This window comes from Polistes canadensis, unplaced genomic scaffold (assembly GCF_001313835.1).
Source record: "Polistes canadensis isolate GaletaPanama2010 unplaced genomic scaffold, ASM131383v1 scaffold_434, whole genome shotgun sequence".
In the NCBI taxonomy this organism is placed as follows: Eukaryota; Metazoa; Arthropoda; class Insecta; order Hymenoptera; family Vespidae; genus Polistes; species Polistes canadensis.
Window position 1 is genome coordinate 59,019 of NW_014569981.1, and position 16,532 is coordinate 75,550.

Consider the following 16,532-nt stretch of genomic DNA (forward strand, 5'->3'; position numbering starts at 1 on the left):
TTCTAGTCGTAAGAAAAAAGAAAAAAAAAAAAAAGAAAAATATTACGCGAAACTTTGGAATATATACTATTTTTATTACTGTACAACGGAGAAAAAAAAAAAAAAAAAAAAAAAAAAAAAAAAAAAAAACAAAAAAAAAAAATAGAATAAAATTCATCCACATTTTATCAAATAAAATAATAGTTTTCCTTCGTTTTCGTTTTCGTTTTCGTTTTCGTTTTCTTTTCCTTTCCATTATTCCTTTTCTTATTGTTTATCGTCAATTTTCTTATCTCGCGTTGGTTTTATTTTTTCTTTAAAAAGTACGACAACAAAATGTATAGGGGAGGGGGGGGGAAAGTGATAACAAAAGTAATAACGCGAAAAAGATACAAAAAGAAAGTAAGAACGACAAATCATTCTATTTTCTGATTTTTTTTTCATCTTCTTCTTAAAAAAAAAAAACAATAAATAAAAAGAAATAAAATAAAAGTCCAGAGACACAGTGAAACTTATAACATATGTATATATCAAGCGTTGCGCATTTAATTTGGATTTTTCTTTTTTTTTCTTTTTATCCACGTAAGAATTGTAACGCGAAATACGGGAATGTTTTTTAACCTTGAACGATAGCCATGCTCAACAACGTAAATGTTTTACGAGGTTTACCTTTTTTTAACGATTATTTCTTCTTGTTAAATCGCGTATTCGTATGCGTGTATGCAAGCAAGTTAATAAGGAGGAGTATGTGTGCTCATTCACATTAGGAGGTGCATTCTTTGTATAAAAAAAAAAACATTTTTGTAAAAAGAACGGCAGCAAAATTGTTTTATAAATTAATTATTTCGTTTCTATTATAAAAAAAAGATCTCAAAAGAATTAGGTCAGAATTTGCACGCGCTAAAAAAAACATTTCTTCTGCGCTTATTTACTTTGGTTTTTTTTTTTTTTCTTTTTTTTTATATATATATAATATATTCTAAAATTAATAAAAATAATTTATCTTCCTTTCTTTTTCTATTTTGTTTTCTCTCTCTCTCTCTCTCTCTCTCTCTCTCTTTGTATCTCTCTCCTTTTTTTACATTTGTTAAAAAAAATAAAATCTCATGATAATAAAAACGTTATTAAAACTATAATTTTATTATAATAATGATAAAATGAAAATACTTGATCAGGATAATATTAAATAAATAAAGATCAAAGTTTAATATATAAAGGACGAATAAAATGAAACAAACCAAAAATTTAGATAACCGATCACAAAACGGGTTCGGGGAAACAAAATTATCGTTCGATTTTTTATTCCTCCCCTTCCCCCACCCACCCACCTTCGAATAAAACAATTTTTTTTTCATTTTCTTCCCCTTTCTTTGTTCCAAAGGTGTCAACGAAAAAAAAAAGGAAAAACAAGAAGACAAAAACTGCGAAAAAATTTCATCGATTCACGTTACTTATTTTATCCCAGACGAAAAATAATAAGAAAAAACAGAAAAAAAAACAAAAGGAAAAGAAAACAAGACAATTAAATTGACTAGGTTTGAGGAATCGCGAACATAATAAACGGCAGTTTGAATATTTCTGCATCGGATGTGTCAAATCTACGACAATACGTGTTGTTATTTTAAATCATCATCATCATCATCATCATCACGAACAAAGTCGATTTAGATTTGTATCAAAAAAGAAAAAAAAACATCGTTTATGAGATAAAACAAAAAAACAAAAGAACATTCGTGACGCGTCGATTAGAAAATACATTAAACAATATCTCGTTCGCGTTATGCAAGAAATAATAATAACAATAATATTAATAATAATAATAAAGAGGAAAAAAAATGAAATAAAAGCAAAAACTAACTTTATTGACATTTGTATCGAAGTTGAACGAGTTAGTAGCAGCAGCAGCATTTGTAGTAATAGATAGTAATAGCAGTATTAATAATAATAATAATAATAATAATAATAATAATATTAATCGATCGTGAACTTCAGTCAGGTTTTCTAGTTCGACCTACATTCATTGTTCGATCAATGCAAAAGAAGGAACTTGCATAAAAGACACCTACGCGTAAATCGTTTAAATTCCGAATCCGAAAAAAAAAAAAATTGAAGAAAAGAAAACACACACGCGCCACACACACACACATTAATCTATTATTTTTAAATAACAAATTACACCGTACACGATTTGATAATAATAATTTTAAGAGAAAAAAAAAAAAAGGAAAGGAAAGAAAAGAAACAAAATTGTTCGAATTTTCGCGAATGGAAACACAAAACGCACGCATGCACACGCCACATGTACACGCGTACACGCAAGAAGAGAAAGGAAGAGTCAATTAATTAAAATAAAATGATAAAATTAAAAAAGGGATACGCGAATTTTAAATATAATAATAACACGGAACGCAAAACCTTAGGATAATAATAATAAAATGACGATCTTATTGTTAATGATAAACGTTGTGTGTATATTTCCCATTTGGGAATGATTGAAACAAGTGAGACGACGTTCTAACGTCTGAGAAAACGATAGGGTTTGCGTCAAACCTTTCATCGAATTCTCGACCTTTGCCCGACCCCAACCCCTCACTCCCTCCCGACCAACCGTCCAATACTGATAAAAATAAAGCATATCATTCTTGACTCGTTTTGGGGTTCTCCATTATTTTTCTGATATAAAAGACCACTGGAAGAACGATTGACGATACAACAACAACAAATTGTCGTCGGAATCGAATTGTTGAATCGTGGCCAGGGTCGAAATAGGACAATCTCAAAATCCTAAAAACGAATCATCCGTCCATAATATAAATATATATTTTTGTTTGTATTTATTTGTGCTTTAAATGGACCCGTAAAAGTTTTTCAAAGGATAGTGAACGTCCTTGATAAAAACTAATCAACTGTGGACCCTCGATCGATCGATCGATCGATCATTTCATTGTTTGCTCGGCAATTCGTAATTGGTGAATTCGGGTTTGATAGGTTTGATGCCGCTCAATTCATCCTGAATTTCTTCCAAAGATTTACCTTTGGTTTCAGGTAATAGGAATATCGTGAATAGGACACTCAATAAACAAAACGCACCGAACATCCAATAAGTCGTGTGATTTCCAAATGCTTCGGTAATGTCACTTGCAAATTTCGTTATGAAAAATGCCAATAACCAACACATAGATACGGTTATACCGGAAGCTTTGGATTTAACATCCGGCGCAAACATCTCACCCATAACTGCCCACGGTAATGGTCCCCAACCGATGCAATAAGTTGTTATGAATATTACCAATGATATAACGGGTAGCATTGCTATCGAATCTACCATTTCTTCGTCTTCGTATTTTTGTAGATAAAAGTAAAGACCCAACGCACCCTGTAACACAAATCATCAAGGAAATAAATAAATAATACGAAGACGACGAATTAAATTCTATGATGGGATCATCAAATTCAAATAAATTCACTTTTTTTTTCTACTTTTTTATTAGGACTTCGTTGGGTATTGTGGGTATTTTGTAGGTATTGCTAACTAGCTTCCCCCTTCATACCCTCGAACCCTCCTACTACTTTGTTTAGGTTTGGGACCAGCTAGGTATTAAAACTAGGCAAAGTTTTTGGAATCAAGCAACACGGTGTTCCCAAGGGGGTCACCCATCCAGGTACTAAAAAAACTGTGCCCAGCGTTGCTTGACTTTTGTGATCGAACGAGAATTAATGCTGTCAGCGCGGCACGGTCGTTGACAAAATAAATAAACAATAATAATAATAATAATCATCATCATCATCATCATTACAAATAGAGTAGTTAACACGCGAGTTTTAATTCTTATTCGATTGAATCATCGTTAGAGTTGTTAACAACACGTGTTCATCGATCGAAAATATATATATATATGCAAATATAATTATTTTACGATATGCAGCAAAGTTGTAACCTTGAATAAGGATAAAACAATTATTACTGTACGTTGCACTCATAATGAATAATTCATTCATTTGAAAATAATCATTTTTAAATTAGATCTCTATGAATAAACACAAAATTCGTGTATTTTAACGATAATATCAATGTGAATAATAATTGGCGGGCTCCCTTGAATTATTTTTTTCAAATAGAAGGTCACGTGAACTATAGACTCTCTACCTACTATAATATAATGCTATACACGTTCCGAGATCTTAACGAGATTGGCCATGAATTCGAGTAAGAAACTCACGGAATGCGTTTAATTGAAACGTTTTAGTACTTAGCTTCTTCCCGTATAATTTGTTCTTTTTTTTTTCTTCTTTTTTCTTTCATTTTTTTTTGTTCTTTTTCTTTACCTTTGGGAATAACCCGTGCACGCATCATTCTTACATCCGTTTTGATGATGATGATTTCAAGATCGAATAATGGAGAATAAAATACACAAAAATGTAATATCAATAATACAATTGTTTTAGGATGTATATTCTTCCTGGATAGATTTAATGTTAATTTCAAATATGAATTAGTTGAAATCAAAGAAAAATAATTACTTACCAAAGTAACTATTTCACCGATACCGGAAGTTATCAGAAGTAATTTTCTTCCAAGTCTGTCAACGATGAACGGGGTGACAAATGATGCAGCAATTTGTACAGCACCGACAATAATCGTAGCAATATCTGGATCCAATGAACTTTTAGCGGCAGCAAATATGTCACCCATGTAAAATAGGACAACGTTTATACCGGTCAATTGTTGAAAGGAGGCCAATAATACCGTGAATATAAGTGCTTTCAAATTTGCTTTTACGGTAAAAAGATCGGAAAATTTCGTCTGCGTTTGTATCGATTCTTCATAGGCAGCCTATAAAACAATATAATACAACAATAACAATTATTATTATTATTATTATAATATATATTATATATATAAGATACGAATGGACCATTTATGTATGAGTAAAACAATTATAATTATAATATATTATTATAATATATATATATACAATAAATAATACGAAAAATTTACGCGTAAGATTTATATTAAATAAATGATAAAATAATTGCGAAAGAATTTTTATATGGGGGCCCCCTGTACCCGTGTAATAATTATCTATTAATCGATATGTTAGAACTTTGTTTACACGTTAATTCATTTTATTTCGTTGTCTATAAATAAAATATGCGTAAAGAGAAGATTAAATAGAGAAGAAGTGTGTTCCGATGTATGTGAATCGATTATTATCAGATCGATAAAGAGGGCCTTCATCTTTGAAGTGCACGAGGTCAATCGTCTGACTTATAATGCACACGACTCAACGATTGTTTTACAACACGTGACTGAAATAATCGTTTCAATTTTCTATAAACACGTTATGATATCGAATTAACACTTATACAATAAATATTCTAATTGACATATATATATATATATATATATATATATATATTTATAATTTAATAATATATTATATATAGGAGTTCGAGATGATTTGTTTATACAAATACACACACTATAGTTAAGATCAAAAAACAACCTTTACTATGGCCTCGTTAAATGAACGTGACCAGACAAGTGATATTAAAAACTGGTTAGATTTATTCCATGACAATACGAGCACGTGATACGTATAACAACTATCGCGTAAATATTTATCGATAAATTAATCATTATGATTTACGATTAAAATAGAAAGACAAAAGAAAAAAAAGAATTTTCGGATTTTTATGATTTTTACCTGCATATCGTTTGCCACACTTTGTACTGCAGATTCACTCGTGCTTCGTAATCTGACCAATGCGGCAATAGCTTCTTCCTTTTTACCTTTTGATATCAAATAATAAGGTGATTCTGGCATCAGCATGAAGACAACGAAAAATATTACTGGTAAACAGGCACATAGGATCCAGAATACCACGTAAGATACGAATGGACCAATTACGTATGAATAAAACAATCCAAAAGTGATGAACAATTGTAGAAAAGATCCTAATGCTCCTCTAATTGACGTCTACAAAAATATATAATATTTTATTTGAAATTTGATCAAGTATATCATTGTTTTTGCACTATATAATAATTATATGACCCGTTTACTTTGAAACTCGCATAAATCCATTTATGTTCCAATCGAAATATTGAAGAATTTGTTTTGGATTAAACTTAATATAAATAACAGATGACATAATAGAATATTGGTTTTTTGATTTCTAAAGGTGTCAAATTAATCATTCTAATTAACATAATTATCATTATTTAAGAAACAATATATTTTTGATGGATATGATTGGATCTTTACACCACTTTCAAAATAAACTTTTTCGTTAGTTCATTAACCAGAAAATTGTCGTCTTACAAAATCTTATATTAGTAACAAATTACTTTAGATTGAAAAGATTGTTTAAAAATGTAACTATTAAGTTAGGTAACTTGATTTTATTTGGATAATAAACTTATGCAACTTTCGAAATAAACGGCCTCAATTATGTTATTCAGAATTTATTTGCGATGATGCAATTAGAAAAGAAACAAAACAAAATAAAAAATCATTCGTTTAACGTTGGTGTCGTATAAAAGAAAAATAAAAATGAGCAAACTCATACCCTCGACGCATAGGTTTCGTGAAAACTTTTATATATATACGTTGTGATGCATGAATAGGAATATTATCTAACGTGTACCGAGTACTTTAATTAGTATATAGTGATTTCGTTTCGAAGATGATTATTTTCCTTACCTCTGCGATCTCTCCCACGTACATAGGCACGACCGTAAATGCGAAGGACAAGGCAATACCAAATATAAATCGAGCTATGTACAATTGAACAACAGTGGTTGCTGTAGCTATCAGTACCCAACCAATGGTAAAAGGTACAATGCAAAATAATAGACTGTACTTTCGGCCAAATCTGACAAATCATATTTTAATTAGAATTATTAACTTTAACATTAACAAAATAAAAATTAAAAAAAGAACCATGAAATGAAACGCCACTATAGTAATTTTCAGTAAATATTATAGTGGATATTTTAATTAGAGTTATTAACTTCAACGTTAACGAAATAAAAATTAAAAAAAAATTGTGAAATGAAACTCCCCACTATAGTGGTTTTGAATAGATATTATAGTGGATATTAATATGAAATGAAACACCATTATAATGGTTTTCAATGAAATTCATATTTTTGATTAGATATCATTGAATTAGATTTGTTTAAATACAAATATTTATTATTTTCTCGTAATTTAATTTAATTTATGTGCACACGTAATGGCATATCATCTTTGCTAAAGGGTTTAATTAATATATGAAATAAAATAATTGATACCTTTCAGCAGAATATCCTGCTAAGAAACTTCCAACTGCAGCACCAAGAGCTACTAAAGATCCTACCCATGATCCTTCGTTTTCCGTAATTGGACGATCCAAAGGTGTATTTTCTCCTTTTTTCAGTCTTCCCAATATTGGACTGGTCCAGCCTAACATTGCACCTGTCGCCATTATGCTTAAATTCGCTGAAAAATTTGTCAAAACAAATTTAAGTCAAGGATATATTTCATTTTAATTCTATTATATTTTATATTTTATTATTTTAATTATATTAACAATTAAAATATCATTTAAATTACTTATATTAATTATTAATATTATATAAATATATTATTTAATTTATTTATAACGAGAAAAAAAAAAATTAAGAATTAAATTAAAATGCATTTCACAAATGTATTTTCAATGATAGAAAACAGGAACGAATATATATTAGCTAATTTTCCATAAAGATAATTAAGCGTTACTCTGATAGAACTATACAAAATAAACTAAGTTTTTCTCAGTAAGTTGTCGCTGGCAACGACCATCGGAGGCGTTTTCTGCGATAAAATCTGTCGTTAAATTAGCACGGGCTTTTGCATAATCGCTTATTGCACTTGAAATTGCTTTGGGTTTTATTAAGGATTGACTGCATGTAACCTGCATTCTTACAAAACGTTTCGCTTTATCGAAGTAACAAAAAAAATAAAGAAAGAAAGGAAAAAAAATATAAAAAGTCGATCCAATTATGTCAGGAATGATCGATTTTATATAATGTTGCGGTCACTGCTGAAGCAAATTGAAAAAGGGGTAGCCAGGGAGTCTGGACAGGGGGAAAGGGGAGAAGGAGGGAGGAAACTCGAAGAAAAAAGAAGCGTTAGGAAAAAAAGGTAAAAAAAAAAAAAAAATAAAAAATCTGTAAGATAATGGAAAACACTCGTAAGAGAGTGGCAAGATTTTTCCATTTGTGGTGGGGGTGTCGGTTAGAATTGTGATAAACGATCGTAACCGGCATCTAACACTCGCGATAATGCTCGACGAATGGTTTTTCGTTCTCGTATCGATTGTATGTGTGTGTGTGTGTGTGTGTGTGTGTGTGTGTGTGTGTGTGTGTGTGTGTCTTGCTTCGACGTTGTTTTTATTTTTCTTTTTCTGTTTTTTCTTATTTCATCAATTTTTTTCCTTTTTTCTTTTTCTTTTTGCATCGCATTGCAGCAGCATGCGTATCACCAATCACGGCAATGTAATAACATTATCATCATCATCATCATCATCATCATCATCATTATCATTATCATTGTAGATGTTATGCAACTCGACCGAGCCTTCGAGGTGGTATGTCGAATCATTCAAACGCAAAGAGAATTACGCAACGATTACCCAAAGAAAACGGACGTGAATTCGATTTTTTTTTTCATTCTTCCTTTTTTAACATTGACACACGAAATGTCAATCGAACAACGAAAACGAGCAGCAACAACAATAATAATTACGAAAAAAAATATTGGCACGTTCGCGAATTCGCATTAAATTAAAAAAAAAATGTCTGAGAAGTTTGATATGAGGGTTGTGGCGAGTTCGGTATGGGGGCATGGAGGATGCATGAGGAAAAACGTATAATAGAAAAAAAAAAAGATAGAGAAAATATTATCTCGCGAGTTTTTTGTGCCTCTTCGAAAATTCCTCTTCTTCTTTTTTTTCGGCAGTTTTTTTATTTAAAGAGCAAACATTTTCGTCCGGGATATTTTTCTTAAACAATCTTTTTGTTTCTTTATACTTGATCGGGTTGTTGTCTTTTCTTCTTCGATAAAAAATTTCCATTAATGGTCTCGACATGAAGGTTAAATTACGCGTGCCGTCCCGTAAAAAAAAAAAGTTCGATATTCGACATTTTTATTATTCATTTCGATTATTACTTTGTGTAGTCGTTAAAATAATAAGTGGGATAGGATTTAGATAAAAAAAATGAAAAAAAAGGAGAAGAAGAAGGAGATAGGTTAAAAAAGTAATAATAATTATAATAAAATGTAATATCAATAATGATCAGAAATAGAAAAAAAATCTTTCGGATCAGACGACGAGGGGTCAGACAACGGCCAAGGAAACGAACCTCGTTCTGTCATACGATATTTCGATTAAACATTTTTCCAACAGTTAGGAAATTTCCTATTAATCTATAATAGACGTTTATATTGAAATTGAAAAAAACAAATTCGACTTATTTATTATCAAATTTTTGATAAATTACGATATCATTTAATAAAACAGACTTGTAAATTACATGAGATTGTATTGAAATATATCGGAAATTGGTGGGCGTGTACGATAAACGTCACGAATTCTTCTTATCGTTGTCCTAAATTTCTGTTTTTTTTTTTTTWTTTTTTTTTTTTTCCTTTTTTGTAAGATGAAAGGTCAAAGTCCAACTTGAGAATCTTTTTTTAACGATTCAACAGACGCAAATATTATTTTTAATAGAGACGCGTATTATATAAATATATGTAATATATATATATTAGAATCTTTAAATATATATTTTTCACTATTAAATGCCAACTCAGAGTTTATGACGTCAAATCGTATTGTGATCTTTAAATCAAATCAAATATATATATATATATATATATATATACAAATCGAATTATTACTCACGTTCAAAGATCTTTAATCGCACTTGAGTTAACAACGTGATCAATGCGATCAATTTTATCGGTTAACATAAATTTCTTAAAGGTTTTACCTTGAATTTAGATTTAATTACATTTGATAGGTCTTTATCATGAAACACGTTAGCTACTTAAGATGCTGGATTAACCTTTAATGATTTTTTCATTGACTTTTCTAAAATAGGGAAAATACTATGGGGGTATTTGATATATATATATATATATTATTTGTTTGGTTGTTTGACGTTTGTCGTCGACCTTCCAATAATTTTCTTTCTTAAGAATCCTTAAAAAACAAAGTATCAAGAGAAAGGAATTAAATTTCTATTGTTCTACAATTTCTTTGTATTTTGATTTAGAAAAATTTGATATATTTTCAAGAAAATCTTTCATACGTTGATTTTTAATTGAATATTAAATATTTGATTTTATATATAAATGTAATACTTTGAAGAAATACTTTAATCACTTTTTTTTGTGAGTCGAAAATAAAAAAAAAAAAAAAAAAGAGAAAAACATATCAAACAAATAATAAATTTCTTGTAATTTGATAAACGACGATGTGTGTATTACTATTTCGTAATATTTCCTTTACAAAATATGACGTTAACAGTGTTTACACATACGTAAGATAACTTTAATTAAATATATAAAAATGAAAAATACGTAGAAAGAAAAAAATAATATTTGTTAGAGACCGTATAATCAGAGTGATTATGTTCGTCATAGTTGTTCTTATCGTTTACGATGCAATTCATATTTACGTATGCGTATTGTTTTTAATTATTAACTATAAACATATTTCTTACGTATGCAGATATATATATGTGTGCACGTTATTTAATAAATATAAGATTTCTTAAAAAGTATCACGCAATAAATTTGATTTCGTATCAAAAGATTGAAGTCTTTTCGCGTATATTTTATCTCGTTCATTTTTATATTTATTATCGTTATTTATTTTTAATTATTATTAATCATATCAGATTGTTTTATTCGATCGTAAAATCATTGACAATTTTTCGATAATATTTGTCAATTTGTAAGATTATTTATTGATTATAGAAAAAAAATATTTCTTGAATTCCAAAGCACAAAATTGTTCTTGTGTCGATTTAAGAAAAAAAAAAAAAAAACTCGTTTGACATTTTATACGATAAACACCTTTCCTATTGTATATTTTGTGTTTCTTATAATGTCAGAATTATTCGATCAGGAGAAAACAAAATGCTGATCATTTTTTATTTCATCGAAAATGTTTTTTTTTTCTCTGTCATCTTGAATAAAAACTTAATTAAGCTTATTAACATACATGCATACACTCACACATACATATTTCGTTTCTTGTTTTACACATAATCTAACTCAGATGAACACATGTTTGGAAGATAAAAAAAAAAAAGGAAGAAACAGAAGCTATTGTGAAATAAGAAGTAAAATAATTAAAAAAAAACAGAACTACCATTGAGATAAGAAATAAAATAATTAAGAAAAAAAAAAATAAAAAATATAATAATAAAGGGGAAATACGTGGAACGTCATTGATTGGAAAATTACACGAGGAAAAGAAAAAAGTGAAGAAATAAAAATCACACGGGAAGATTTAAAAAAATTCGAAATTAATTGAAAGAGGAAACGAATTTTTGTTCTTTTTTTTGTCGACCTAAACGAGGATGAAAAAATCAAATTATTGGAATTAAAATAAGCAGCAGCGAAATAATTGGAACGATTTGATGATGCACAAATATTAAAACAAGTTAGTATCCGGTGTTAACGATTGAAATTAAAGTATGAGCTTGTAAGAGATGTAAGATCTTTCAATAAAGCCGAATTACTTCCTCATTATCCGTATTAAAACCATTATAGTAATCTCCGACGGTGAGAGAATAAAACATGTGAGTTACTAAATATAATACAATTTTCAATTCTCGTCGTTATTATTCTCACTGTTCTCACGATTGCAATTTCAATTATTTTTCAATTTTCGATTCAACTGTTGCTAATATTTCAAACTAATTGATCATTCAAAAGAACTACGAAATAAACTTTCCCGTTTTTAAAGAAAAAACCAAATTATTTACATAAGTATTAATTGTTGCAATTAATTGACATCAAATTCGTTGCATGAAAATTGGCATATTTTTTTTTTTCGCCGAAGAATTATGTTTCTACAAACAATTGTCTGAAAGATTGACGCAAGTCATCGAATAATAATAAAAATTATTTCGAAGAATAACTTGATTATTTAATACGCAAATATTGAATTTGTTGAAACAAATAAAGTATCGAATTAATTGCTATCACATAATATTAGAAAATAATTTGTAATTTATATGTTTAAATAAAAAACAGATTAGGCGAGTAAATAATTCGATGATTAAATGATCGAATTAATATATAGATTGTATATACAAATAGAAGATAAATGTTAGCATGTATTGTACGTAAGAGTGCTGGTGAAGGGGGGGGGGATGAATAGATATTACAAAATAGGATAAAAAAAGGAATAATTATTTTTATAGTCAGCAATTAGGCGAGACGTAAATTAAATACATGACACGTAGACGAATAAAGGTATATAATGATTTTAAATATAGTAACCACACAAAATCAAGTTATGTGGCACATGACAACAAAAGCATCGCATAACACTATTGAACTTTAACATATTCGAATCTTCTTAAGCACGTGCGTGAATTCGATACGTCATTTAACAATTTTTATTTGCATACTTCCGGACTTAACTCTACGTTCCCGACGTTATCTTTTTTTTATGTTAAGAAGTTTAATTTATGTTAAGAAGTTATTGTATTTTCATTTTTCTGACATCATGGCTAAGTTCTAAATATATATATATATATAATCAGGTTATTATTGCACAACTTACAAAATTTTTGTACAATGTTTTATCATTACTTTACTTATATTTGTATCTCACAATTTTTGGTTTATGCTAAACTCACCCCTCCGCTACGAATATTTATAAATAATCTTAAAATCAAACAATCACCTAAGCTAAGTTTTAAATAAAATATACGATTAATTTCGCATCGGTTTTGATATTGAAAATTAATGAAAAATAATTATTTGAAAATAGGGATATAATTAAATTCGAACGGAATGAGATATTTGAAATAAAATTTGTCGTCAGAATTATGTCAGGCTAATTGTAATCCACGGAATTGTGTGAATCACGTTTGTTAAAATAAGAAATATAAATTCAATTTGAAATTAATTGTCATTTTAACACGCGCGATAGAATAATCGATTGTAGTATATGCAAAAGAAATAGATTAGTGTGATTTAAAATACACACCCACCGTGACGTTTTTATACGTAAGCTTTTAGTCACGTGGGTTGCATCTATTCGAGGACGTCGGCATCGAGTTCGAAGTTCGATCAGAATGTTGCGCTTGTTTTAAAAACACGCGAATGCGCACGTGCATCTCTAAATTATTTCATTAATCTCTTTCTCTTTTTATTTATCTTTTTTATTTTATTTTTTTTTTTCCTTTTCTTTTTGTTTTCATTTATTTATGTAATTAAATTTATTTGCGGATTTATTCATTTGTAGATTTATTTTCATTCAATTTAATTTCATTTCATTTAATTATTTATTTATTTATTTATTTATTTATTTATCTGTGTTACCGGTTGAAAGTAACTATTATTATTATTATTATTATTTAAAATGACATGCATAAATAGTTCACTGTGCTCAATAATTAACAAATTGTACTAACTAACGTCCTGTTATTATTACATCGAAACGTAATTTAATTCTTGAAAGTGATTAGACAATTTTGTACAATAATTGATGCCAAGAAAATAATAGTTTAAAACTTTATTAACGAAAAGGAAAAGAAAAAAAAAACAATAGAAAGGAGAAAATTATATTCCAAGATTTTGTTTTCTTCTTTTTTTCAAATATAATTGTCTTACAATGAGTCAATTTAAAATAAAAGAAATTCTTCGAATTTTTGTCGAATCCATTTTAATCGTGTCGCGAATAATTTTCATTTATATTAAATGAAGAAAATCAAATTGACGTATTAATAGGAACGTTTGTGTTAATTCAAACGTGTAAACTTACAATTAAACGAATTCCATTTCAACATTAAATTCAAATGATCCAAACAACAATAGTAGGCAACGATTCGAATTCGATTAGATACAAAGAGACACAAAGAAAATATCTACTACACAATTTGAAACTCGTGTAGGTGTGTGTATGCGTGTATATATATCAGTGTATATATGTGTCAGGACGTGATACATGGCTTATTGCTTTTATGTGTTATCGAACAAAGTTTAGCTATTTTCGTTTCATTTGTATCACGCAAATCCGAATCCTTTCACACAAATTATTATTATTTTATTAATAATATTATATTATATTTAATTAGATCTTTTTTTAGTCCCATAAATGTATCCCATTAAAATGTGTTCGCAACACATCATTTTGTACATTTCAAAATGAAACAATCCTCAAAATTTTTCTTCGATTTATTCAATCGATTATTTCGATTTAACCCGATTGTTTTTTTAACGAAACAAAAATTAAAGATTATTAACTAGAAATGTATTATATCATTTTTGGTATTTAACAACATAATAACTGGATATTACTGTGCCTAAAATTTCACGATAAAATTTGTTATAACGTTAAAAATTATATAATACTTAAAGAAAGTATGTCTCAAAAATTCGCTTTTACCCAACAGAAAAATTTTAAGTAATTTTTTTTAAATAAATTTCTATAGTTCCAGCATCGTGGGTTAAGGTTTTTTTTTTATATATATAAGAAGATAAAAGAAAAACGATCACCGGAAAATAAATATTTGTAATTTTTAATATTAACGCAACCCTATTAAAATTTACTTTCAAATTTAATAATCAAACATAACGCGTAACAATACGTTCTAATAAAAAAAAAATTCGATATAATTTATAAGAATAAAAAAAAAAGAAAAAAAAAAAGAAAAAAAAAAAGAAAGAAACACCAATGCAAAAGATACAAATCTTGTAAATGAAAAAAAAGCATTTAAAAACATTACAATATTTTTCACAAATATATAATATTATTATAACAAAACAAATAAGAGAAATATAATGAAATATATTTTATATTAAATAAAAAAATGACTGACCTGCAGCAGCTGCAACGTATTGCAATAAAGTAGATCCTTTCTCAGCCATTTCTTCGGCAGCACTGCACTTGCCCTTAACCTTTCCAAAAGTGGCTGATAATTTGCACTCGTCTGCTTTATTTTGATTATTTTCAACGAATGTTTCTTTATCAAGGGTTGTTATTGTTGTTATTATTGTATCTGTAGTAGTGTTGGTGGTTGGTTCGTACACTGCCGAAGAGGAACTCACTGGTACAGGGCTGTATGCATACTCTTTATATGACCGCCCCTCTATTTCTTCCTGCTGATGGGTGGGGGCCATTTTCTCTCTCTCTTTCTCTCTCTCTTTTCCTCTTTTCCTTCCTTCTTCTCTCTCTCTCTCTTTCTGTTTCTACCTTTGTCTCTGTCTTTCAAGTATTCTTCTGCCACTGGTTAAACGTAATTCTTCGATTGGATAGATGCAACGACACCGTAGAAACGAACGATAAACCTCGACCCTGAAAAATAAATAATTCTTATGTTAGATCATATATTACTATAATGTCAGGGTCATTTTTACGCTAGCATTAATATGATTTAACTTTTACGATAAACATTAAAGAGAGAGTGAGATATGGTATACGTTTTGATTGATCATAAAATTATTCAGATATCTAATTTATTTGTACGCGTCTATGTGTTTGTTTATCGTAATAGAATAATTGTAAGGATTGTGTGTTTGTGATTTGAATTTGAAAATTTTTAATATTTTGTAGATTTCGATATTTTGTGTATACATGTTTTGGGTGTTCGTAAATTAATTTTAAGATTCATTTTTATTAAATGCAATTAGTAAATCTTATATTTTTAATTCAGGATACTTGAGAAGTTTTCGATTAGTCTGTTAGCGTATTTATGAATGTGAATGGATTGATTTTTTGTTGGTTTATATATTAATCGTTTGGTATTAATTAGAAAATATAATTAATTAGTAATTGATAATTGGATTTATATTTGACAGAAGAATATATTGTGTCTCTATATATTTATGTTTTTTTCCGCTGCATTCTTTTTCTTTATCTTACTCTATCTATCTATCTATCTATCTATCTATCTATCTATCTATCTATCTCTCTATCTTTCTATTTGTTTTTTATTTGTCATTTAAGTTTTCGTAATACAATATCAATAGACAAAACGAACGCGTCTATGATCGATATATATTTAAACAGTTTCAATTTTGTCTTCTAGTCGAAATCAAGTGATGAAAACTCGCAACACGATAAATACTTCCTCGCGTATATATAAATAAATAATTATATTTATACATGTATTTATGTATGTATTTATGCATGTATGTATTTATGTATTTATATACGCATGTACGTAAATTTTAAACGGATGTTGCTTATCATCTTGGCCAAGTGGACTCTTGTTGGCTATTTCTTTATGGATGATATATATTTAAATAATTTGTTTGAGTAATTATTGAAGT

The 16,532-nt window shown here is 28.4% G+C and overlaps 1 protein-coding gene across 1 annotated transcript; it reads right to left on the reverse strand.

Moving 5' to 3' along the window:
• Positions 1–2,801: 2,801 nt before the first annotated feature.
• Positions 2,802–15,380, reverse strand: LOC106792459 (facilitated trehalose transporter Tret1-2 homolog). Its single transcript, XM_014758887.1, has 6 exons — positions 15,080–15,380; positions 7,280–7,466; positions 6,687–6,858; positions 5,688–5,960; positions 4,505–4,813; positions 2,802–3,355 (listed from the first exon to the last, which is right to left on the reverse strand). Exons 1-6 carry the CDS (start codon positions 15,378–15,380, stop codon positions 2,921–2,923), a joined length of 1,677 nt encoding a protein of 558 aa, XP_014614373.1. The 3' UTR covers positions 2,802–2,920.
• Positions 15,381–16,532: the final 1,152 nt, after the last annotated feature.

Coding starts and splice junctions, on each gene's coding strand:
- LOC106792459 (XM_014758887.1), bottom strand. CDS start 15,380: ATGGCCCCCACCCATCAGCAGGAAGAAATAGAGGGGCGGTCATATAAA. Junction 6,859..7,279: donor GCAGGATATTCTGCTGAAAG/GTATCAATTATT, acceptor ATGATTTGTCAG/ATTTGGCCGAAAGTACAGTC. Junction 3,356..4,504: donor TCGGTGAAATAGTTACTTTG/GTAAGTAATTAT, acceptor TTTGTGTTACAG/GGTGCGTTGGGTCTTTACTT.